The sequence below is a fragment of the Coffea arabica genome, chromosome 4c, assembly GCF_036785885.1.
Source record: "Coffea arabica cultivar ET-39 chromosome 4c, Coffea Arabica ET-39 HiFi, whole genome shotgun sequence".
In the NCBI taxonomy this organism is placed as follows: Eukaryota; Viridiplantae; Streptophyta; class Magnoliopsida; order Gentianales; family Rubiaceae; genus Coffea; species Coffea arabica.
The window spans coordinates 12,166,035-12,191,918 of NC_092316.1; the positions used below are offsets into that span (position 1 = coordinate 12,166,035).

The 25,884-nt window shown below is 40.8% G+C and overlaps 2 protein-coding genes across 3 annotated transcripts; one reads left to right on the forward strand and one right to left on the reverse strand.

The window, feature by feature from the left end:
- Positions 1-16,008: 16,008 nt before the first annotated feature.
- On the forward strand, positions 16,009-19,252 carry LOC113739886 (plant UBX domain-containing protein 10). 2 transcript variants are annotated; one of them, XM_027267287.2, is made up of 5 exons: positions 16,009-16,644; positions 17,263-17,436; positions 17,524-17,703; positions 17,820-18,072; positions 18,792-19,252. In XM_027267287.2, the coding sequence occupies exons 1-4, from the start codon at positions 16,009-16,011 to the stop codon at positions 18,048-18,050; spliced, it is 1,221 nt and encodes a 406-aa protein (XP_027123088.1). In that variant the 3' UTR covers positions 18,051-18,072; positions 18,792-19,252. The 2 variants fall into 2 exon arrangements, with proteins under 2 accessions (XP_027123088.1, XP_027123087.1); XM_027267286.2 differs by having other exon boundaries at positions 18,820-19,252.
- Positions 19,253-19,449: 197 nt separating this feature from the next.
- On the reverse strand, positions 19,450-25,521 carry LOC113739885 (inosine-5'-monophosphate dehydrogenase 2). Its single transcript, XM_027267284.2, has 5 exons — positions 25,047-25,521; positions 21,445-22,477; positions 20,747-20,926; positions 19,914-20,171; positions 19,450-19,811 (listed from the first exon to the last, which is right to left on the reverse strand). The coding sequence occupies exons 2-5, from the start codon at positions 22,471-22,473 to the stop codon at positions 19,740-19,742; spliced, it is 1,539 nt and encodes a 512-aa protein (XP_027123085.1). The 5' UTR covers positions 22,474-22,477; positions 25,047-25,521; the 3' UTR covers positions 19,450-19,739.
- Between the last annotated feature and the right edge of the window lie 363 nt (positions 25,522-25,884).

Here is a 25,884-nt window from a genome sequence, read left to right on the forward strand (position 1 = left end):
GAATTCTTGAGAACTGTTATACATATATATTACTCCAGCAAGTGATGATTAATATGCAATAACGATGAGGAGTGACAATGGAGGTTCCACGATTATGTACAAAAAATTTTATGTCATTCTTAAGATAATAAGATTACGAGAAACCTACAAAAGTTGGTGTAATACTGCGAGGAATACTAACATAGAATTGGAGGTAATTCTTTTGTTTATTTTTATTAAGATTAGTCAAACAGTACATGCTTTGCATGTTAGTTCGTTACCTCTATTCTAGCTAGTGAAACGATAATCATCTCAAAACTAATAAAAAGAAGGGTAAAATATGCTATTTCCTGTAGTTTCAAAAGTTAAATATCATCCCCTTATAGTTTGAACTCAAGTATCAAAGTGACAGAATTTACATTCCATTGCATGACGGAGTCAACTAAAATATCAAAAATACCCCTATATAAAATTAGAAATTATTTATTAATCATAGAGAAGTTATCTATATATTTTGGAAACCATGCAAGGGTTACATGATAAAGTACTAAACAAAAAGTGGTTTATGTGGTAAAATACAAAAACAACAAGAGGTTAAAGTATCATGTATATTTTGTTTATATATTTTGGCCACTTCGGTCATTTTAACTTTTAAATAATGTTAATTTCAACATTTCAGTGAGTTCCGTTATAGAAGATCATTTTCATCATTTTGATATTTTTGTCCAAATCATGAGAGGATTCTGTATAACTTTTGAAACTACGGAAGGATTATGCAAATAATCACTAAACCTCAGGCGAGGTAAAGTGTATTTTACTCTAAAAAGAAAATGAGTTTTGTGGTTTAAGCTATTCCAAATTATGTTTATCTAAGAAGAATGAATCATCGGTTTAGTAGAGATGTTCTACATTTATATCATAATGTAGATATAACACTCAAAAAATATTTAATCAGACCATGTGATTAATAATTTTGTCACAAAGTATAGATTGGTTTTTTTTTTAACCTTTCTTGTCTTCTTACTCCTCAGTTGGAGGCATACTTATATAAGCATACTTATGTTATGGGTCCTAATAGTTAATGATGCAAAAATTGTTCTCCAAATAAATTTACTACCTTTTAGTCCTTCACGCATATTAATTAAAAGCAAAACTTCTACAACGGTTGAAACTCCTTTGGATTTTCACCTAGAATAAGCCAAATTACATGAGTATATATTAATGCAATAAATTTGGTAACCAAAATATGAATTTCTATTTTGAGTAGCTAATAAGAACCCAAGAAAAGGCGAACTTAAACAAAAATGCCTCATATGTTTTTCTTGCCTTTTGCTTTTCTTAAATAGATATTAGCTCCTTATTTATTTGATTTAGAATAAAGTTTCTTATTCTTTCGAAGAATTAGTTTTGGACTTACAATGCCATGATTATTTTCCCATTAAGTAAAAAAAAATAAAAAAATATATATTATTTTCCAAATATCGTTACTTCCAGTGTTAAGTACATGAAATGATTTACCATCAAGGTTAATAAGGAGAAAATATTCTGAAAGCTGTTACCTTGATTGGTAATTCTTCCAAGTTAGTCGTTAAAATTAGGCATTAATTATACTGAAATTACTGGAATCATTGAATTAGAATTAGAAATTGTAAAATTTTGTATTAGAAATATGCTAGAAAACGTGTTCATCTTTAGATGACACATCTATCATTACCTTTAGACATATCACGTAAACTTCTTGTTAATTAAACTAACCTAAATAAAAATGTTCATTTCCCAGCAACTTAAACTCTGCCCAAAAGCATAGTAGACAAATTTGATAGTAAATATATTGCTAAAGATGTATAATAATGACTTGGAATATTTTTAGTCAAAGAATATTCACTTTTAGACTGCTTTAAAAAACTGAATAGCTTGACAAAGAGTGCAAGATAGATTTAAAAAATGGTCAAATTTTAGATAATTACATAAAAATCTCATAATCCTCAAAACCATATAATCTGTCCATTACTCTGCTAATTCAAACGTTCGAGATGGGAACTATCTCATCTATTTGTAACAAAGGATACATTTATATCCACTAGTAGGATTGATTTTCATTTTTCATGCAAAAGAGCACGCAAAAATCCTTGTAGTTCTTTCTTGCATCACCAATTATTGCAATTTTAATTTCCTCAATTAGTTTCTTTCAAGGATGGAACTTATTGGCAATAAAATAGCATCATATTGCTGCATTGTCAAGTTTCACAATTATAAGAAATCCTCAACCGGTAAATGAAATGCTAAGGAATTATTTGTGATCACATTTACCAACGAATGTAATTTTTTGGTCCGACATGGATATACCCTAGATAGTGTTTCTGCTCCAGGAGCATATGTCCAAAGAAGGAGCTGAATATTTAAATCGAAGATTGACAATTTAAAAAAATATACAAAATCAGACAATAGACTTGATATACCTAAATTCAATACTCTAGGGCGGCGGTGTCAGAGATAAACCTAGGTATGACAGCGACGGCCATCATATCAACCTGCCTGACCCTAGTCAGATTTTGTCCGTAAGTACCAGACGCCGAGTAACCAAATGGGTCCAACTAACCGAGATGGACTCACCTCATAAGGATGAAGACGAGGATGAACACATCTCATCCGAAAACATGTTGGGTTGAGTCATGTTGGGCCGAAAACATGAAGACGAGGATGGGCACCTCGGCCAAAAACATGTTGGGTTGAGTCATCTCGATGATGCGTCGAGCCGAGGAAGCGAAGGTGAGCGTGGACATTAGCATCCAAGTACTAGTCCCAATGACTAATAACTCCCCCTCCAATATAAATGCCCATCTCCTCCTCTATTACAAGTAATAAATATCATCTCAATTCTTCTCAGCTGAGCCCTTTAACACTTCAGAAGCTAAGGTGTGCATCAAAATGCCATTGGGGAGAAAGAACCAACCTTCTTTGCCTTTGTTTTTTATGCGCTGCAAGGTTCGAGGTTAGTAAGGATGGTCAGTTCAGCCCGGACCGCCCGAGGCTTCACCTCTGCACTGCCTCTGGAAGTGCAGCCTCGTACGCCCTATGCGCCGAAGTGGCCTCAATCGAAGTTCTCATTCCGATGAGAGCTATTGCCCATATGGCCGAGGTGATGTTAAAGGATCTGCCAACCGGAGAAGAGTAGGACGCGACTTCTGACACACATGATACCTGACAGAAAGCTGCTCTGACACATGCGCCGTCTGACTCTGACAACTATCCCTACACGCCTTTTCAGGAACCAGTCAAATCAACTTGATACACTACCCGTATCAGCTTTCTAGGGACCTGAACATGTAGTCTCTCTCTCCTATCTACCTCTTATAGATACCAGATACTCCTACTGAGAAAGGGATGACCAATCTCTGGTAAAATAGGTAATATTAGCTTTCGTAACTTCTAGATTTTTCTCCTCATATCCGGACTAACTTAAGTTTCAAAGTTACACCGGGGGATCTAGCCCCTCTTGTAATTTGAGTATGTGACCTTATTACAGTGATCTCTTCAAGTCAGGATACCTCTAATTTTCGAGCCACCTCAGCAAGTCAAAAATTACCTCTTTAACTGGCACCGTTTGTGGGAACCGAAGACATCAGAAGATGAAGCCCACGCGCTCTAGGAGCAGGAAGGTTCTCACCATTGGAACTGAACATAGTACCGCAGCTCAGCAGGATAATGCTTCTAAAGGGCGCGAGTCTCTTAGGACTCAACTCGCAAACGAAGAGGTCATAACCCGTATGGCCGAATTTGTAAGTGAGAACCCTAATATTTTTGAGGAGTTATGGAGATATTTTAAGAGGCAGGGCAAACAAAAGGCCGAGTCCTCTAAAAGAAAATCAGATGAATCCCCTGAAGGCTCCTCAGATGAGGAATCTGAGGGGAGGCACTCCATCAAGAGCACTCCGAAGCGAGCCTCTTCTAAGGCTACTTCCAGAATCGCCTCCGTTACAAAGGCGCTCTCACGAAATTTGTTAGGGAGGCGAAGTGAGGAAGAATCTCGGCATCCGAGAAGGCCAAGAGTGGACTATATGAGGGCCCTACCCTTTACACATGAAATCAACGAGGAAAGGCTTTCCCCAAACTTCAAGCTTCCCTCAATATCTTCATATGATAGCCGAGGTGATTCTGAAGATTATATTCACGCTTTTATCTTGGCATTCCGGCTATATTGCATTCCCGACCCTGTCATATGTCTGGTTTTTTCGATTTTCCTACAGATGACAGCTCGAAAATGATTCTGAAATCTAGAACTTAGGAGCATATCCACCATGGGGGAGCTAGTAGAGAGATTTCTCCACTGATTCGTGTCTTTTAAACCCACAACCAGGATCTCGGCATATCTGCTGAATATACAACAGAATCCCGAAGAATCACTTCGGTCATATATGCAGAGATTCCACGAAGAGAACGTGCAGATACCTGATCCCAATGAGCAGGTTACGATAGCCGCCTTTACCCACAGGCTTGTTGCCGGGGTATTTAATCCTGAGATACACAAAAAGTACCCTCGCACCCTCCAAGAGCTCTGACTGAAGGTCGAAAAAGGCATACAGGCCGAGGACTTCAACCGCACGAAAAAGGAGGTTCAAGCATCTCGTCCGGGAGCTGATTCCCGAAGGAAGAAAAAGATCAGCCGAAATGAGGCGGGTGTTACAAGTAGCTTTCAAAGTCCTAACTGGGATCGTCCTAATGTGTTCGATAGGATAGCCAAGGGGAAGTCATTTATCCCTGATTCTGAGTTTACCTCTTTAAACACCACCCGATCCCGAGTGCTATCCGTAATGGAACAGAATAATCTCGGACACACCTCCTGAAGATGTTCGAAAGTAGAGAAAAGAGAAACTCTAACCTCTACTGTCTGTATCATCGAAACATCGGGCACGAGACGGAAGACTGCAATGACCTTAAAAAAGAGATAGAGCACCTTATCAAGTAGGGGTACTTGAAACAGTTTATTCGTCGAGATCGATGTCACCAACAGAGCGGCTCTCGACGAGAGGACCGAGATGATAAGCGACAGGAGGACAAGCGAGGGTCAAGAAGCAGCTGCCGACTCCCCGAGGATCCTAGGGAGGCAAAAATGCCTCACCGAGACAGGTCCTCGGGTCATGAATTAGGGTACGAACAGAACACTGTCAGGGTCATTAACACCATTGCTGGAGGTCCGACGGGAGGGGACAGCCAGACTTCCCGAAAGAGGACCTACAGGTAAGCTAATACTGATAAGGCCGAACCGAGCTCTCACCTGTCCGAGGTGATATCTTACGGCCCCAATGACCCCGTTCTCGCTGCTTCCAATAGCCATGAAACTCTGGTGATTAAGGTACTCGCCAACAATTACATTGTTAAGAAGGTATATGTCGACCTCGGGAGTTCAGTGGACGTCATGTACCTCCGGACCTTTGAAAGCCTGAAGTTGACCAGGGAGCAGCTCACCCCAGTAAGGACTCCCCTGGTAGGGTTCGGAGGACATGTAGTTCACCCTGAAGGGATGGTCACGCTGACGGTGATGGTGGGGTGTCACCCCCGTTGTCGCATCATCCCGGTCAATTTCGTCATGGTTAAGGCCAACTCCCCTTACAATTTGCTCATGGGTCGACCCACACTCAATGCTCTATGTGCAGTATATTCTACGTATCACTTGAATTTCAAATTTTCCACGCTAGCGGGAATAGCTGAGGTGAGTAGCGATGTCTGCGTGGCGCAGGAGTGTTACCTCACCACTCTACAAGCCGTCTCTACTTCAACCTCCGAGCCGAGGTCCGAGAGAAGATCCAATATACTTTCGATTGATTGTATCGATCCTCAACAGTCAGGGGAGTTAAGAAGGCTGGAGACCGGACATGAAGTGGAGGATATCCCCCTAGACCTCTCACGGCCAGGTCAGACGATTCGCATCGGCATCCACCTCCCCCACCCCTTTAGGGGTCAAATGGTAGACCTTTTCAGGGAGTATCGGGACGTTTTCGCCTGGGCTGTCGAGGAGGTTCCAGGGGTGCCGCATCACCTCATGGTACACGAGCTAAATGTTGACTCCCAGGCACGTCCTATTAAACAGAAGAGAAGGCACTTCGGCTCGGAGCGCAGCAAAGCCGTAAGTGGAGAGGTGGACAAACACCTACCAGCAAAAATGATCAGAGAAATGCAGTATCCGACCTGACTATCTAACCCAATCATGGTCAAAATGGACACGGGAGCTTAGCGAATGTGTATCGATTTTACTGATCTGAACAAAGCCTGCCCTAAGGATTGTTATCCATTGTCTAGAGTTGACGCGCTGGTAGACTCGATAATGGGTTACGAAGTCCTCTGTTTCCTCGATGCTTTCAAGGGATATCACCAGATCCGGATGAGCGAGGAAGATCAGGAAAAAATGACTTTCTACACAGATCAGGGTGTCTATTGTTACACCACTATGCTTTTTGGCTTGAAAAACGCTGGGGCCACATATCAGCGTTTGGTCAACCAGGTTTTCAAGTCCTAAATCGATCGAAATGTCGAAGCATACGTGGACAACATCCTTCTCAAGGCCTGAAAACCTCCACCTTCTTGGCCGATCTAAGAGAGGCCCTTGAGATAATCCGTACTACCCGCATGATACTAAACCCTAAGAAATGTATATTTGGGTCATTTCGAAAAAGTTCTTGGGATACCTTATTTCATAACGGGGCATAGAGGCCAATCTTGACAAGGTCAAGGCGATCTAGGAAATGTCCTCACCTCGGTGTATCCAGGACGTACAAAGTCTTACCGGGCGACTGGCCGCTCTGAATCGATTTCTGTCGCAGTCTGCCGCTAAAGCGCTCCCGTTCTTCAAGGTGTTAAAAAAGACTGACAAATTCTCCTGAATGAAAGAATGTCAGCAGGCCTTCGAACAACTGGAGTATTTTCACCACCTCCCCATCCTCACTTCACCTCGTCTAGGGGACAAGCTCTACCTGTACCTGTCTGCCGCCAAAGAGGTTGTAAGTGCTGTACTGGTACGAGAAGAAGGTGTCCAAATACCGGTTTACTATGTTGGCCAGGTTCTTCGAGGGCTTGAGACATGATATATTCAAATAGAAAAACTTGTGTTAGCCTTGGTCCATGCGGCTCGTAAGCTGAAACTCTACTTCTTAGCTCATCATGTTTGTTTGAGAACAGGCCGGCCTCTTAGGCAGGTGGTGTCGCGGCCTGAGACTTCTAGCCGTCTCACTAAGTGGGCTATTGAACTAGGAGAATACGATTTGTCCTATGAGCCCCGGACGGCCATCAAAGCTCAAACCCTGGCGAACTTCTTAGCCGAGCTCACTTTTGATGAGGTGAATGAATCCACCTCAGCCACTGCTGAGTTCCAGCGGTGGATCCTGCATGTGGACGGTTCGTCTAACAGCGAGGATAGTGGAACAGGTTTGCTCCTCGAAGACCCCCGAGGGGAGCTGTGTTCGTACGCACTTTGGTTCGACTTTACTGCCTCTAACAACGAGGCCAAATATGAGGCAGTCATCGCCGGCCTACAACTAACTCTCAAGCTAAGTGTCCGGTACGTTCAAGTCAACAGTGACTCCCAACTCATCGTATGCCAGATACTTAGTGAGTACGAAGCCAGAGAAAAGGTCATGCGACGGTACCTCTCCAAAGTCCACCAGTTAACTGCACACTTCGAGTCTTTCAAGATCCAAAGGATACCCCGGTAGCAGAATAGGCAGGCCGATGCGTTATCCCGTCTTTCCTCCACATTTTTCTCTGATTTAAATAAGACGGTCCTCGTTGAGGTTCTAATCGAACCAAGTTATGCAAAAGACGTGGTGTGTCCTGTTTACCCAGGGGACACCTGGATGAGCCCGTTAATTCGGTACCTCGATCAGGGAGAACTTCCAGAAGCCGAGGCGAGGAAACTCCAGCGTAAAGTATCCCGGTATGTTCTCTAGCAAAATCTCCTGTACAAGAGGTCATACTTCGATCCATGGTTGCGATGCATAACACCAGAGGAAGGGGAAAGAATCCTCCAAGATATCCATAAGGGGTTTTGTGGCGCCCACGTCGGCTATCGAATACTGGTCAAGAAGGCCCTATTGCTTGGATATTTCTGGCCCACCATCCGCCGAGATGCCTAACTCATGGTCCTTAGCTACCCTTCTTGCCAATATCACGCCCCTGAGCACCACCAACCGACTAACAAAATGGTCTCCATCACATCACCATGGCCATTTGAACAATGGAGGACGGACATAATTGGCTCATTCCCCAAAGCCTAGGGCAACTACGCGTACCTCATAGTGGCTGTGAATTATTTCAACAAATGGGTCGAGGTCGAACCACTGAGAAGCATGACTGGTTCAAAGGTCCAGAAAATTTTTTAGAAAAACGTGATCTGCCACTTCGGATTGCCACGAGTGGTCATCTCTGATAATGGCAAACAATTCGCGAATAACCCCTTCAAGGGATGGTGCGAAAGCCTTGGTATCAAGCAGTATTTCACCTCGGTCGGACATCCCTAAGCCAACGGACAAGTCGAGAACCTCAATCGCACCCTTCTCCATGGTCTCAAGACCAGCAAGGTCATCATTGGTGGAAGAACTCACCAGTGTGTTATGGTCCTACCAGACTACTCCTAGATCCGCGACACAAGAAATCACATTCTCATTAAATTATGGATCCGAAGCCATAGTTTCAGCCGAGTTCATCACTCCGAACCCACACACAGTAGATTTCGTTGCCGAGCTGAACGAGAAAGAGAGACGGGTAGACCTCAACCTCGCCGAGGAGAAACGCGACATAGCCGCAGCTAAAATTGCACTGTACAAGAATATCCTAACTAATTACTATAACGCTCGGGTCAAACACCTACGGTTCAGTCCGGGAGACCTTGTGCTCTGGAAAAATTCGGTTAGCTGAGTTGAACCTTAAAGTAAACCAATTCCTAAATGGGAGGGACTCTACCGCGTTATTGAATTCAACCAAAATGGATATTATAAATTAGCTTACCAAAATGGTTCTCGTGTACCCCGAATTTGGCATGCTGAGAACCTCATATTGTATCACCCCTGAAGGGTGTGTACTTAATCGACGAGTTATTCAACGTAGCTTTTATTTCTCCCTTAGCATCATTGTCTTAAGTGAAAAATAAGGGGATAGAGCAGGTATATTAGCCGAGTTCGAATACAAAAAGAGAAATTGAAAGTCATTGCATTAAAGACAAAAAATTGATTACATAGCGCCGAGGTCAGGTACACTTCTAAGTACCCATCATCTCGGCGATTTACCACAAAAAGCATTTCTACACACTTCCTACCCTGGCGTCCTGATTGTCCCCGGTCACCTCGGCACCACCACCTCCGCCGTCGACACCATCATCCCCGCCGTTGAGTTCAACTCCTTACAGGTCGAACTCGAAGAGCCACTGATTGAATTCGACTCGAACCTCGACTAGGCTCCTCCCAGCCTGGATGCCTTCAGCCATATGGTCGCACAATTCTTTGGCATTCTTGTTAAAATTGGGTTTCTCCTGAAGGGATTCCAACTACTCCGAGGTAAGGAAGGGAACCGTGTCATGAACTGCCGAGATGTATCCAAACATAAAACTCGACAATGTAAGCTCACCGAAGTCATTATGGAAGGTCTCGGATTTTTGGAAGGCCTCTAGGGCAGAGGTCCCCGCCTTCTCTATGGCCTCCCGAGCTGACTGTTCCTCCTGGGCCCTTCTATCTTTTTCTTCCTCAAAGGCCGTCATCAAGGAATTCTTGGTAGTCTCGACTTGCTCTCATGCTGCCTCGGCCTTATCACAGTCCTGCTCGGTCGCTTTTAACTTTTCCTGCAGCTTGGTGACCTTCTTTTCAAACTCGGAGGAAGGCTGATAGTTTTCGACCAACCTGGTGTAGCGTTGAGTCATTTCGGCTAAGAATGCTGTGGTGGAGCCCAGGAGACAGACGCGCTCTACATCGATTCCGCTGGAGTAAGCTTCCTGACGTAGATGCTGTCTCTCGGAAGAACTGAATGCACCAGGAGCTCCTGAGCAACCAATGGATTCTTACAGCGATCGTTCACGTTGAGATCCCATTCCGGACACCAATGCGAGCCGGAGTGCCTCTTATCCTCCCCAACTTCTTGAGAAGGCACATTGTGGAGGTTGAACAATGAAGACCCCATCACAGGGACTTCGAAAAACACAGTAACCCCTCTGCCCCGGGATGGAGAAACTATCGTCACTCCTCGGATTAGCACCCCAACTGGAATGGCCGAGGTGCGGGAGCTCTGTCCAGTAATTATCACGGGAGAACCCCGGCTCACTGTGGCCGTGGTGGCCGTGGCCGGGGTCGCCTTCTTCTTTGGCCGAGTAGACGGTTCGACCGTGTCTTTACGTTTAGGTGGCATCTTGGCTACTCTGGCCGCTCCTGAAGTGATCAAGTCGGAAACTCTCGTCACTGCGTAGCGTAAAAGTAGAGTTAGTTAAAATCAAGAAAAAGCAAAGACAAAGTAGGAAGCGAAAAAGTACAATATTTTCTAAGCCTAGTAGAAAAGAAGGGCGGATGGTCTGGCCTGATGAGAGCTCGGCTAATCCTTCCATCAACAAGAACTGCCTCGAAAAAATTTCAACAATTGATCCTGAGACCCGACTCCATTAATTTTGTGAAATTCTCTTCTTCCAGATGGCCCGGAGAGGTTTTCTTGACCGGAGAGGTTTTCTTGACCGGAATGGAAGGCCTCCACCAGAATCCCCTAGGGAAGTCATCAGTCGGGACAAATATGAAGTTCCTCTTTCACTCCTTTATCAAAGTGGGGGCATCCACCACTAATTTCGAGACCTTGTTCCCGAAGTAGAACCATCCCTTTTCACTCCCACTGTTCTTAATTGAGTAGCAACGGCGAAAGAGGTTAACAGTAGGAGTTATTTCTTGATATCGGCACAGCATCTGGAAGCCGACCAGGACCCGGATTGCGTTAGGGGTAAGTTGAGTGATCCTCACCACCCAATATCTCAGGCAATCCCTGAGAAATCTCGTGATCGGCACTCTGAGTTTTGCCTCTAGTTGGTCGGCGTATATGGCCACCCTACCCCTAGGAGGGAGTTCGGCTGACTCATCCGGCCGAAGAGGATAGATGCTGTAGTCCCTCCGCCAGAGGTGCTTATTGACCAACTCGGCAGTCAGAGACTGACCCATAATGCTGCTGAACATGGGGACCTGGCCGTAGTTAATCCTGTCAGATCCGGAGAGGTGGCTGGCTCTTGCACACCCTCATCCCTAGGGATTTCGTTACCGAGGTCATCGTTGTAAAGAATCTCGGTTTCGACCTCGGTTTCCTCGCTTTGCCCTTGAGGCGTCCCGGCCCAATGAGACTCTTCAACACTCCCTTCCCTGGCTTCGGAAGCAGTTCTCTCCTCAGAAGGGTCGGGTCTCTCTGCGACTTCGGAAACAGTTCTCTCCTTGGAAGGGTCGGGCCTCTCCGCCTCGGTGAAACTCAGTCTCACCATTTCCTTGTGTGTGCGTGCTGTTCTGGCCATAAGTAAAGGAAGAGAAATGAGACTTACTCTTGAAGGAATTTCGAATTCCAAGAGATTGCCGGAGTGAAAAATTGAAGACGATTTGATCTGAGGTGATTGAGAACTTTTTCAATAAAAGGTAAAATAGTGAAAATGACCCCCTATTTATAAGCCAACAGAATGAGACTGAAGGGGCGGCACCTTCGAGATTCTTTAGGGAACACCCTCTCTCCTAATTAATGAGAGTACTGCTCATCTGACCGTTGATTTCGCGCCTATCCGTGGATCTGTCATTAAAGCTGACAGCTATCATTTCACTTCTCTACCAGTCCCATCCACGCATGTATGACGTGTCATTGCTGAGTTCCACGTTCCAGACACACTCGTCAGCCTCGGGAAGCAGCGACCTCGTCCTTCGCGAAGCTTGGGGGGCTTAGTGAGAATGATCAGTTCGGCTCGGACCGCCCGGAGCTTCACCTCTGCACTACCTCTAGAAGTGCCGCCTCGTACGCCCTATGCGCCGAGGTGGCCTCAATCTAAGTTCTCATTCCGGTGGGAGCTATCGCCCATATCGCCGAGGTGATGTTAAAGGATCTGCTAACCGGAGAAGAGTGGGACGCGACTTCTGACACACATGACACCTGATAGAAAGCTGCTCTGACACATGCGCCGTCTGACTCTGACAACTGCTCTTACACGCCTTTTCAAGGACCAGTCAAATCAACTTGATACACTGTCTATATCAGCTTTCTAGGGACCTGAACCTGTAGTCCCTCTCTCCTGTCTGCCTCTTATAAATACCAGATATTCCTACTGATAAAGGGACGACCAATCTCTGGTAAAATAGGTAATTTTGGCTTTCGTAACTTCTAGATTGCTCCTCATATCCGGACTAACTTAAGTTTTGAAATTACACCGGGGGATCCAGCCCCTCTTGTAATTTGAGCATGTGACCTTATTACGGTGATCTCTTCAAGCCTATTACTAAGGGGTAAAAAGAAAACTAATTTTTCATACCTGCTCATTGAAAATTGTACTATATGAGAAGCATCATGTTCAACCATTTTTCTTACATATCTAGCTGAAATATCATTCTTTGATCCATGGTACTTGAGAGGTTTCCAATCCTGTGAAAGAGAAGAGAAGAAGAGAAGAAAAAAAAGACTAATGAGTTGTAAAAGATACATCTACGATTTAATTAGCAAATAGTAACTAAATAAATAAATAAATCAGTAAGTTCATAAATGCTAAATGGATAATTGCTGAGATTAATGTGAATGAACTTTTCCTGAAGTACAATTTGAAGACCAAATGAAGCATACCTCTACAGTATCTTTGTTCTGCACACTCTCCGTCCCAGATGACTTACCCAGCAAATGAAATTATCCAAGTTTATAAGATCTAATCAGATGCTAGACACTCAGAAATGCTACATTTAGCATGGCTCAATCCAGAAATGACACATAAAAACTTAACCCCCCCTCCCCCCCCCCCCGGCCCCCCAAAAAAAAAAATCCATTGCCTGCAATAGCACCCTCTAAATGCCTAGCAGAGACGCATGTTACCGTACATCTCTCTTCTTGATTCAGGTGTAACCACAGGTGCAGAAAAATCTTTCAATCGAGTGTTGTTATAACTACCTCTCAGTGGATACATTGTCATGATGCTTCTGCTAAAGTTGGCATGGCCATTAAACGTTTATGTTAAGAAATGTCAAAAATTTTGATGTTAAATTTGATTTATCTTAAGTTGCAACGCAATTCAACTTTGTAGAGTCCTGCTATCATACTGTTATAGTGAGATAACCATGGGAATTACCAATATTTCTAGTTTCAATTGCTTATTATGTTGGATGAGAAGAAGCTCAAGGCAAGAAAGAACCAGAAATAATAGGAGAAAACAGAAAGCAGAGTTCAATAAGTCCAAATAGAAAAGCACAAAATTACATGTAAAATGAGAATGAACAAGATCGAAGGGCATATCTCGTTTCCAACAAGAACTCCAACAACATATATATCCAGCTCCAACAGGTGGCTTCCATGGTGAGTTAAGAGTCTAGAAAAGGACCACAGGCCAACATATTATACATAGATATTACTAGTAATATATATAAATGAAACGAGATTCAACAGAAATCACAGAGATAAACAAATCCTAGCCATAGTAATAGCATAAAGATATGAGACAAAAACTCTTTGAAGACAAAGAAACTCATGCATTCTCAGTTATAGAACCAAACTATGGACAATCTATGTTTTAATTTGTAGTTCACAAAAACTTTGATCAGCTAAAAGGAAATTTAATACTTCAAGAATTCTATCAGCTTCGTTATATCAGGAAAAAAAACTGGATCATGTGGAAGCGCGTTGAGACTACGGATTATGCCATCAGGAAGTATAGCGCAAATGCTAGGAAGTCTACCAGTTTTAAAGATACTTCTTATGGATTTGCAGCGGCCTTATCAGGTCCCTGATCAGACAAACTCTTAGGAGCTATGTCACTATGCTGTTGCAAGGTTTCATTTATTAGGTGTTCAAAAGCAATTATAAATCAAAAGACTAAATTTCTGTCATAATTTTCCACGCTTGAATCATTCAGATAGATCATATGAGTGATGAAATCAAAAGGCAGGATATATGCTTTGTCATTGGAACTCTAGGTTCAGCATGAGAGTAATAGTTCTTGGAATCATACTCTAGTCACCTTAATTTCCCTCCATTAACACTTGATGTAAGAAAATTTGCTGTTAAAGAATTCTTTTCCAAAAGCATAATGCTAGAAAGCTAGCTTCTTGGGAATTTTTTCGAAAGCATAATGCTAATACATTTGATGGTTTCACTTCTTTTTTTTATCTTTTCATTAATCTAAATTTATAGGGATAGATATATTTTTTACTTGTGATTTCTTATATTTGAAACTTTTGAGATTATTTGGTATGTTGTATAAAAAAAAAAAAAAGACATTCTAGATTAAAATATTAGGAATATTAAATACTCATATGAGACATTATGATGTAAAAGTTATACTAGTTAAGATTCAAATTATATTTCATATAGTTCTAAATTTAAGAAAACAATTATTCCATGCTAAAGTGAACGATAAATTTCTAGAAAAAAGAAAAAGGTAAAACAACTTACGAGGGAGATAATTTGTATATCATCAGCTGGTTTTTTTTATTAATTCTAAACAATCTATTCTTAAGATAGATAAAATTTATGATTGGAACAAAAACCCTCATGCCTGTATAATAGATTAACCAAGAATTAATTGAAAAAAACAAAAAAAAAATTGTCGGTTCATCTCTGCTGGAACATTTTTTAAGAGTTTGCCTTGGTTCCAGAATCTGTTTGTATTACCGATTCCCAGTCAAGCAATTTCAAAAGGCGTGGTCTTTTTATATGAGAACATCACCACGCCTTCTGTTATCCAAAAGCCCATCAGATCAGAGGCATTTCTCCTCTACTAGCTAGCACCACGCCTTCCAGTTCCACAAGTAGTCACCACTTGAGATAGGACTCTCCCAATATTTTACTGTCTTAAAATTTTCATAATACATAGCTGCAAAATGGAAAAGAAACAAGAAAAAGGAGAAACCCCCCCCCTCCCCCCCCCCCCAACAAAGGAAAGGGCAAGAAGCCAAGAACTCCATAGTTAGTTCTAGTCTACAAGATGGAAACAAAATTGAGAGTTATCCATGACATATCAACGATAAAATCTCTCTTTTTAAAAACCACTTGAATTTAGCTAGATTTTTTGGGTTAAAGCAATGGAAAGAGGTGTCTACCTTCAAGCTCCAAAAGGGGGGAAATGGGGAAAAAAGAAAAGATGAAGAAATAAGTCAAAATAATTGTAATTGTCAATCAATATATTTCATAAACTTAAGATTTTTATTTTTTGAACAAAATGAACTCAAGAATTAAGATCAGACAATAAGCCCGAAAGTCACACTCGTGATAAAGATATTGTATGGCTCTTTCACCTTTTTGCTTTTCATTTATGTGCTTAATTTGTACATTCCTATCATTCCCTTTGCCAAATTTTTCATTAGATATCACATAAATGAGAGGTTATATTATGATGTTATAAAAGTAACAAAGTGCCATTAACAAATAGAAGAATGCCCAATATCACCTCACAATCCTAAAAATAAAAATACCATAATTACCATTTTGACTCTTATCCCAATGATCTTTTGTTCCCTTTTCACATTACTCTAGGATGGAACCTTGGGCCAAGGCATGTTATCTGAACTCTATCTCTACGTACAAGCAGCAGACAAGGAAAAAGTAGACCAGGAGACAATCTTGTTCAATATCCTTGAACTGCTCTGAATAAAGTTGAAAAAGCTAAAAATTCCAAAGTTGAGTTGATTATGACAGTAGCAATATTTGACAAAATTGCAGGTCTCTTTGGCATCTGCTTGATTACAACATAACATAGGATTCTTACGCTACAGCCTGCTTTTCACCTTATACTCTTGCCAAATCTTATAAGACAACTCTTCTCCATCACTGAAATTTTGTGTAGCAGTAGTAATAATGTCATCAATGATGAGAGGAAATTCAAGATCATCAATTGAATCATCCTGCAATGGAATTGTTCGTAGAATGGTAAGCCTTCCCAGGAGCATTTTAGGGGGTGTTTCCAGAGCAATGGGACAAGGCATGGACTTTATTCGAATAGGAGGAAGAAGACACCACCCTCATCAACATCATCATCTACCATTAGCAACAGATTTTCCATTTGAGCAATATCCCTCATCAGATCCTCCTGTGAATGGATCATTCAATCAACCTTCACAGAATTTTCAGCAGCCACCGATGGTACAAGAGGAATGGGCATTTCTAGCAAGTCTGGAGCAGGAATATGGCACAAATCATCCATTTTTCTACGTTTGTCGGTTCATGGATGCTCTGAAGATGGCTCAAGAAGAGCACAAGTTCATTTTCCTGTACTTGCACTCCCCTGAGCACCAATTCACTCCCGCTTTCTGCAGGGAGACTTTAGGTTCTGAGCTGGTTGTTCAGTTTCTCGATGCAAATTTCATTAGCTGGGGAGCACTTGCAAACAGAGGGGAGGGGTTCCATTTGGCTTCAACATTAAGGGCCTCCAACTTTCCATTCTGTGCTGTGGTCGCTCCAGCTTCTGCTGGCAATTTAGCAGTTCTGCGACAGGTAAGAGGAAATTTTATACAGAAACTTCATTTCGTTTTGAAATGTTTATAAGCACCTGAATATGAAACCTCAACATGACTAGAATGCCTATTGCCTAAACTAGATGGTTTTGTGTACAATCAAAAGGTTCAGTATAAAAAGATTTTAATCGTCCTGCATTTCAGATTAAATTATCGGCAAATAGGAACAAAGATATCCCCAAATATTAGGTGTTGGCTGATATCTCAAGTCAAAGTTTCTACAGCCCGTACTACCTGGGATTCTGCTTTCTCATTTTTGCTGTGAATATGATCGCAAAAGAAGGAAATTACTCCCAAGAAAGTTTAGATCATCTTTTCTGATGATATGGTCATACTTCTTGTAATGGTAGTATAGTGCACTGAGGGGAGACTACTGGCCATGATTGGGCTCATACCTTAAAGCAGCATCTTTTCCATCTTTTTTTAATGTGTTTTCACATTGAAATTCTCTAGTGTTGATTCAGTTGTTTCAATTTCAAGACATGTTCTTCCATGAAAAATCTGATGCATCTGAACTTCCTTACTATCATTATTCATTGATATGTCACCTGTATTTGATTTGTGAAAGAAGGGAAACTCTCTGACTTGCCCTGTGTAGATTGAAGGTCCAGTCTCCCCTGCTGAATTGGTGGAGATACTACAAAGGACCATGGAGGAGCAAGGACTGGCATTTGACAGTGCAAGGGCCAATGAGGAAGAAAAAAGAAGAGCAGATCGTAAATTGAGAGAAGAACAAGATGTTGCCTATGTTACAGCCCTCCAGAGAGATCAGGTGCACTTTTGCTCAAAATTAGTCGAGCTTCGATTAAGTTAATGTCTGAATCAAACCAGTAGGAAACAGGCTTTCCCATTTGTACAGGAGAAGGAAAAGCTCAGGAGTTTCGCTTCAGAACAAAGAGTTTCAAAAGCTGCAAGTGCCTCCAATTCATCTAATCAAGAAAAAACCAAGCCAGTTCCTCTAAAGCAGCAAAACAACCAAATCAAGGATGGTCCAAGAGCAGGAGGAGCTATGCATAAAGGAAATGCTCAAGAAACAAAGGTACTTGATCAAGACTTATCCTCTTTGTAGTCTTGTAAGAGTATGCTTTGGTCCATAATATTTCATATGCCCATTGAGCTTGATCTCAAGAATGAACTCCTCATCTTTCTGTGTAGATATTGATAAGGTTTCCAAATGGGGAGAGAAGGGAACACAGCTTCTTGAGCACAGACAAGGTTCAAGCAATTTTTAGGTACATTAATTCACTAGGCTTGCCTGGAGTTGGCGGCAATTACAGGCTAATTTCTAACTTCCCAAGAAAGGTGTTTAGTGTTGATCAGATGGGAATGACGCTGACAGAGGCAGGCCTTCATCCAAAAGCTAGCTTGTTCTTGGAGCTTCTTTGACCATAGAAGTTTCTTTTCCTTGGTACGTTACTGAAGTTTCAGAATACAAATTAAAGAAATGTTTTCAGCATCTCACTTTGTTGTTATGGAGACTTTGGGTAGCAAGTATTATTATTTATAAGTAATAATAAAACTTTTGCTATAATTCATTACTTTCCTTTCCATAACAAATTTCAATCAACGTAGTGATTTTCCTACTTTATATATATTTTTTATTGATTTTTAATCCATGAATCTATAGTTCCAAATGCTGTTCAGTTTCTGTTTTTCTAAGTTGGTGATTTTGCCCACACACACACACACACACACACACACACTTCCCTATAATTAATCAATTATAAATTTCATTCTAATTAATTTCCATTCATTCTAAAGCATACCAAAAAAAAAACACAGATATATTCTATCTTCTAATTAGAAAATTCAAAATTAGTTACCCTTTTTTTCTTTTTTGGCAATCACGATCACATGCTGCTTATATGTACATTTTTTGTTCTTTTTCCTTTAAAGGATTTTTCATATTAATTTCTTTTCTTTAAATTTTTTTTTAAAAAGTAATCAAATATTGATAATACTCTCTAATATATTTACTTTTCTCACACAATACTTTATTACCATCAAGATGAGGTTTGATGAGAACTAATCATTATATTGTGTAGGAGTAGCTATTTTTATGTCTTTTAGTCTAAATATTTTGTTTTATATTTAGTATTTTAAATTTTATTAAATTTCTTATTTTAGTGCTTTTGTATCCATGACCATCTAAAAGAAATATCGAAGATGAAAAGAAAAGCAAGTGCGACTAACTAGTTGTTAGATAGAAGAACGTTTGGGCTGAGGTGCCTCAGGGTAACTACTGCTTTGGTGCTTGTCCTCTTCCAAAGGAGCCACCAGAGACAGTAAATAATCCTGGACATGAAACTAATTCAAGATTAGTGCTGGCAATCCAATTCAACCAAAGAAGGAAAGGTGCACTCCAGCCCAGAATCAGCTGCTTAGAACTGTTTTTATCTACTGCTTAGAACTCATTCCTGCCAACTTCTGGTGGGAACAGAGACCTGCTTAAACCCGCAGCCCTGCTCTCAGCGCCAGCCTTGCTTGTACACCCTAGATATGCAAGAGACGTTTTTTCCAATATGCAAAGCTAAAAATTGTCTAATCCCGGCAAGGAATATATCTCGAAGAGCAAATTTCGAAACTTACCATGCATGTGATACGAAAACATGTGCAGATGCTGACTGCTGAGCGTTTGCCTTTGTAATGGAAAGATCCTAACATGCATAGCTGGCTGCCTTACCGCTTTCCCCCTCATCCCCAATCCATAGGATGAATACTGGGGACATATGCTTTAGAATGCCAATTTAGGGAGCACATATGGTGCATACAAAGAAGCAGCAAGTGAAATAAGTCCTTGATATTTAACCAACACACTTCCCAGCTTAATCAGTACAAAGAATCATAATCTACTCTTAACTGTAGCTGATACTTGAAATCCAAAAGCCAATTAATTGCGGTGCATGCAGTAATATGGCTTCTGCCCTAGATGGCTCTTCAAACCAAAAGAAGAGATATCCACCCATAGCCATCAAAAAACAATGCATGTAATTAACACGGACCGCGGAGTTGCCGATGGAGCAGCAAAAGAATTGCGAAAAGCTTAAAAAAAAAATGGCCGCATCAATTAAGGTTTCAAAAGGATTTCTTTTCATAAGATACCAAACCATGAACTCCTCCTTCGACTTGTGCTGCTCCACTTCGAACCTGTAAAAGAACAAAACACCAAGTGAGTTTTTGTAGGTACATAATCGTTAGATTACTAGCAAGGTAACGCTTCACAGATACAAGTTGAAGTGGTAAACAAACCTCAAGCCTCAGCACCTCTGATCTTAACAGGTCATGTGCAGATTCAACAGATGAAGCACCAAGATCCTGGAAACCCTGCTTCACTGCTTGCACTGTATAGGGTATAAACTTCAGAATTGATCCTTTGTCTCTAACTGCTCCAACTACACCCTGAGCTATCTTCAGTTTAGCCGTATCACCCAAGTATCTTGCATCACTCCCTTTTGTCATTGCTTCCAAAGATCCCATGCCCCTGTATTTCTTGACTCGAATGCCATCCTGTAATTCCAAATCTGAACTATTCAAACTAAAGAAAGATATAAAGCACCAATTATGTGCCATAATCATGGAGAAGCGTTTGGCAGCTATGAGAAGCGCTTGTATACTCATGTCCATGCATTATTAAAGGAGAGCCGTGAAAAAATTCTAATTTCGTCCAACTTAATTGCAGCAAGAGAGAATGAAGACTCTGTCCCACAGGTATCTCATTTGATAACATATAAATCCTACAGATAATCATAGATGCAAGAAGTTTAATAAAACAAGTATGTTGCTCTAACCATTATTCCTCAACTTATTATCAAGGTTGTAAACTTAAAAAAGGAAGAATTGAAGGCCAAATACCCACCCACCCCCTTCCCCCTCAAAAAAAAATGTATCCCATAAGAATACCATGAAAAAGGAAAAAAAAAAAAAAGGAAAAGATGAAAAAGGTAACAGAATACATGTTCAGAACAATGGGGAAAGGTTTACAATATCCTACTAATGAGCTCATGGAGGAAATATTGGGAACGAGAAGAATATCCTATAAGCTGTAATGGATATGGATAAAACAAGAAGCTGCGCCACCAAACCTGATATTGGTAAGTGCCTGGAGCTTCAGTGCTTCCGGCTAAATAGCTGCCCATCATCACAGTTGATGCCCCAAGAACTAAAGCCTTGACAATGTGCCCGGAATTTGAAATGCCACCATCGGCAATGACAGGGATACCACTTTGTTCAGCAATAGATGATACTTTATAAACAGCTGTGCCCTAAAAACAAATTGCAAAGAAATCATTGTATAAAGAGTATGTAGCAGAGATTTCACAAACACGAGAAGGAGTTCTGAATTCCCTAATATCCTCTCATTGCAAGTTTATAACTGGGCAATATACTCCAGTCACTCAACACAAATGATGCTCCAAAAGGCAACAACTAATGATGGAGTAAATATTGGGTAAGAGGAGAAAAAGAAGGGGGGTGGGGGTGGGGGTGGGATAGGGGAAAGGGAAGGGGTGTGTGTGTGTGTGTGTGCAAACGAAAATGTAAAAGGGAACTTCCCTCACTATAACGAAAGCATACTAGCTGAAAAAATTCAATGCACACAAATGGGAACATGGGAAGCTGTGATTTTGAACATAAAGACAGAAACTTTATGCAGTTGTCAATGCATAGATTGCAGAAAAATGGGAGCTTCTCTCCAAATGTGTAAATAAAGGCCTCAAGAAAGCAAACCAGAAAAGGGCGAAGAGAAAAAAGGAACCAGTAGGACTAGTAGACAAGGTAATACCTGTCCACGGCCAACAGCGCAGACCTCTTGGGTGGTGCAAATGGAACCAGAACCCATGCCGACCCTTAATCCATCAACGCCGGCCTGAATCAAGTTCTGGGCCTGATACATGGTCACCACATTCCCTCCAATCAAATCCAACCCCGGATACGTCCTCTTCACGTACTTGATCATCTCCAGCTGATAAATGGAATTCCCCTGAGAGCTGTCCAAGACCACCGCATTGACCCCAGCCTTGACCAAATGCTCCAGCCTCTCCTTGTCGGACTCACGGGTCCCGATGGAGGCACCCACCAGAAAGTTGCCATCCGCGCCGAGGGAGGGGAGGCCTAGCTTGGGGAATCCCTTGATCCTCTCAACGTCAGAAAAAGTGGCCAGGTTCACCACCTCGTCCTCATCGCCGTCATGGGCTGCTGTACTGACCAGGGGGACGAAGTCGAGTTTACGAGCGGCCAAATAGGCAGCAACATCCTCCAAAGTAGAACCGTTGGGCAAGGAACAGAAATCGCGATCCACCTTCCTCATGTAATCGGAGACCCTCCTGGCTTCCTTGGAATACTCGGAGGGAAAAGCCTCCCAATCGGAACGAGAGACGAGGCCTAGCAGCTTGGAATGGCTGCTGCCGGAGCTGGTGATGAAGATGCAAGGGGAGGAGCCAAAGTCGTCGAGGGAGAGGATGGAGTCTGAGGGGGAGAGGAAGATGAGATCGGAGGAGAAAGGGAGGCGGTGGGACTTGGCGGCGCGGACGAGAGAGGCCTGGTGGGAGGGGGAGTTGTTGGAGTGGATGAAGGAGAAGGCGCCGAGGGAAGCCATGGCTGAGGCCATGGAAGACTCGGAGATGGTGTCCATGGGGGAGGAGACGAAAGGGAGGGAGAGGGAGAGGTTGCGTGAGAGAGGAGAGGAGAGGGAGACGGCATCGGTGGAGAAGTCGATGAAGTGGGGGAGGAAGATGAGGTCGTCATAGGTGTAGGAGTAGCCCTGAGAGAAGAGCTTAGGAGCTGGAAAGCCATCATCGTCGACTCCATTCATGGTTCTGCAAAATTACAGTATAATTTGTCCGTGATTACTGTTCATAAATTATGAAAATAATAATGAATGGTTATTATTTTGAGATGATGGGTTTTGGGGAAAGGGTTTTAGCAGCAGGGTTTTAGATTTATAGCAGCAGTGGGTTGGGGTTGGGGGACAAAACGGATGGGGTTTTAGATTTATAGCCGACAGATATCCTTATCCTTATCTCCTTGCATATACATAAACTTTTCGTTCCTACAGCGGAGCTACTTTCAAGCGCAACTCTGCTTAAATGGGTTGTACTTGCTAGTGATTCTCTCTGCTTAAAGCTCTTGTACCTTGAAGTGAACATTCCTTCTTTTTTTTTTCTTTTGTCTATTGTCATCATCTATCCATCTATGCTCCTACTCCAGGTTCTACTCTAAACGATAATAAAGGATCCCATTCTAACCTATATTAGAGGAATGATCCAACAGGACCACGAAAACTGAACCACCATCAGACCATAAAGGTGTATAATGCGCTCTATGAATCTTAAAGATGCCACATTAAACGACAACTTTTGCTAGGAGATAAGGTAATCTCCTAACCCCACAAGATATGTAGTGACTAAGGATTTATTTGCAAGCAAGTTTTTTACCAAGTTTATTTGTTACAAATTTTTAACAATTTTAGCTACAATAACCTCATTGTCGCGCCCCATTTTTTCGCACAATGAAAATAAGAGGGTGTTTACAAAAGATGGCATTTTTTTATTTAAAAACAAGTGAACAAAGGACCTAGAATGAGACTTTAAAAAATGCGACAATTTGGGTATAAAATTTAATTTAAAAGAGTTTTTAAAAAAAATAGGAGTCGCCACTTAGTATTGAATTTGAATATACCAAGTCACCCCAAAAAGTATTTTTTGACAAAAATAAAATAAAACAAATCTAATTATCCTATCTATTACATTTTTGAGGTATTTAAATGCCTCACAAATAATTATAACAATTAACTAAACAAATATAAGAAAATTTGAATGAGCATTTAAATCAAATAAACAAAGCATATAAAAATATATAAATACATAGGAACACGTAGGAGCACATAAGAGCATGTAATTGACATTGAAATAATAATAATAGGTGTACCTCCCTTTTGAAGTGGTGACTAAATGGAATCAAATTGCCTTATTTATACTCAAAATAAACAGAAGAATCATGGCACCAATTTAATTGAAAATAATAATAATAATAATAATAATAATAATAATAAATACTAAATTCACCTTAACATGTCAAAATAAAGAAAGTCAAGAACATCTAAAAATTACAAGTTAAATATACTCAAAAGTAACATAATTAGCTATTAAAGAAAAGAAACAATTATTATAAAGAGAGTCAAAATTCACCAGGGACTAATTGCACAAACTAAAACACTTTTGGGGTCAAAAATATAATTTTTCCAAAGTTTAGGGGCCAAAATTAAATGAAAGATAAAGTATAGGGAGCAAAGTGCAATTAACTTAAGGACCTAGGTGAAAGGGATTTAAAATATTCTGGGCCTCAGCAAAACTACCCCAAAGATGAGGGGCTAAAGTGAAAATTTCGGTTTCTGATATTCTTAAGAAAATGGGCCACTAGGCCATTCTCCATTTCTTCTTTGGGCCACGGCCATCCGGCCCAAGAGAAAGTCCAGGTTAAAATACACAGGCCAGCCCCTTTTTTATCACTCAAACCCAACCAAAAATGAATGGACTCTGACCTTCTAGCCCAACCTAAACCCAAGAGACATAAATCGAAACCCAACCAAAATAACCACAAGCCCACTAAAGAATTAGCCCAATTCTTTTCCCTTTTTTTTTCTTCTTTTCTTTTCTTTCCTTTCTTTTCTTTCTTCCCCATTCGTTTCTTCTTCTCTTCCTCTTCTGGCCATCCGAAGCTCACTTCAGTTGGCGGCCATGGTGGCTGCCAGCCCGCCACCGCCATCACAATTTTCACCAAAATACACACCCCACTCGATTTTTCGCGTAGGTTCCATTTCCGGAGTTAGTTTTTACGAAAAATGACCCGAAAGTGTCCAAAAAAAGCAAAAGACAGACCAGTTTTTATTTTTTTCAAATCACCATATCTTTCACTAAAAATTATAAAAAAATATACTACAACACTCCTTGTGATTTTTACAACCTAACTATGAACTGAAATCAATAAAAGCAACAACAAATACGACAAAATTAAAATAAAACAGTCCAAAATGAAGAAAAATTATTCACATGCTTCTAAAGTTCAAACTCCCAAAATTTTTTAATAATCACACATTTTCGGACCTACACTAGCAAACGATCACCTATTTTTGACAAAAAAAATGCACAATGTTCAGCTTTTAATCGTTTTCCATTTTGGCATTTTATCAAACATATAGCATGCATAAACAAAAATAATCTTTCTTCTCCTCGATCTAATCTTGGACTTGCCCAACAACATCACAACAACAAAACCAACAAAAGAACGGGACAAAGCAGCACTTAAACATGCTTTTAATATAACTAACTAAAAAAAAGAAAGAGAAAAGAAAGAAACAAAAAATCGAAAAAAAGAAAGGAAAACTACCTCAACTAGAATTACGGTCCTTTGGCTAGAGTTTGGAGGAAATTCCAAGCTTCAGTTGTCCAACCGATAGCTGCCTCCCTTTTTGTGTTTGATTTTGTGGAAGAAAAATGGGTAGAGGGAGCCGAGAGGTCCAAAAGAAAATTTCAGTGGAGTTTTTTTTTTTTTTTTTGGTTTTTGTTCTTGTCTGTTAAGAGCTAGCCGAGAGAGGGAGGGAAAAGATTTTTTTCTTTTGTGGCTTGTCTATTGGCGGGCAAAGAAAAGAGCCGAAAATGAGAGGAATTCTTCTTTGAGAGAAAAGTTGCTGCTAATTTTTGTCTTCGGAAGAAGCCCAGAGAACCCAGAGGGACTTGGGAGGATGAGGAGTGCTTTTTTTTCTTAGTTGTCTTGTGTGTGTGAGAGCCGAGAGATTGTATTGAGAGAAAAGATGGGGAGTTGGTTTGTTTTCTTGTCAAAAAATGATTGTCTTCCCACCTAATCAAAAGAAAGAAGCATGGAAATCGAGTGTGAAATGGGTTAAGTGTATTTGGCGGAAAAAAATGATTAGGATGATTTCTTGATTTCCTCTTTTTTTTTTTTTGTTGCTATTTTGCTTTGTTTTGTTGTTTTTTTAGTTTTTGTTTTCCTTTTTTGTGTTTTTTTTTTCTTTCCCTAAAACAAACCTGCAAAATGAGAAAAACACACGTTAAAATGTAAGAAAATAAATAACTCATTAAATAAAAAAAATTCAAGAAATATTAAAAATTGATAAAAATTTGGTATTTATACTCATAAAATTTATCAAAATTTTTAAATTATATACTCCAAAATATCTAAAAATTTACACATTTTAAAAAAAATT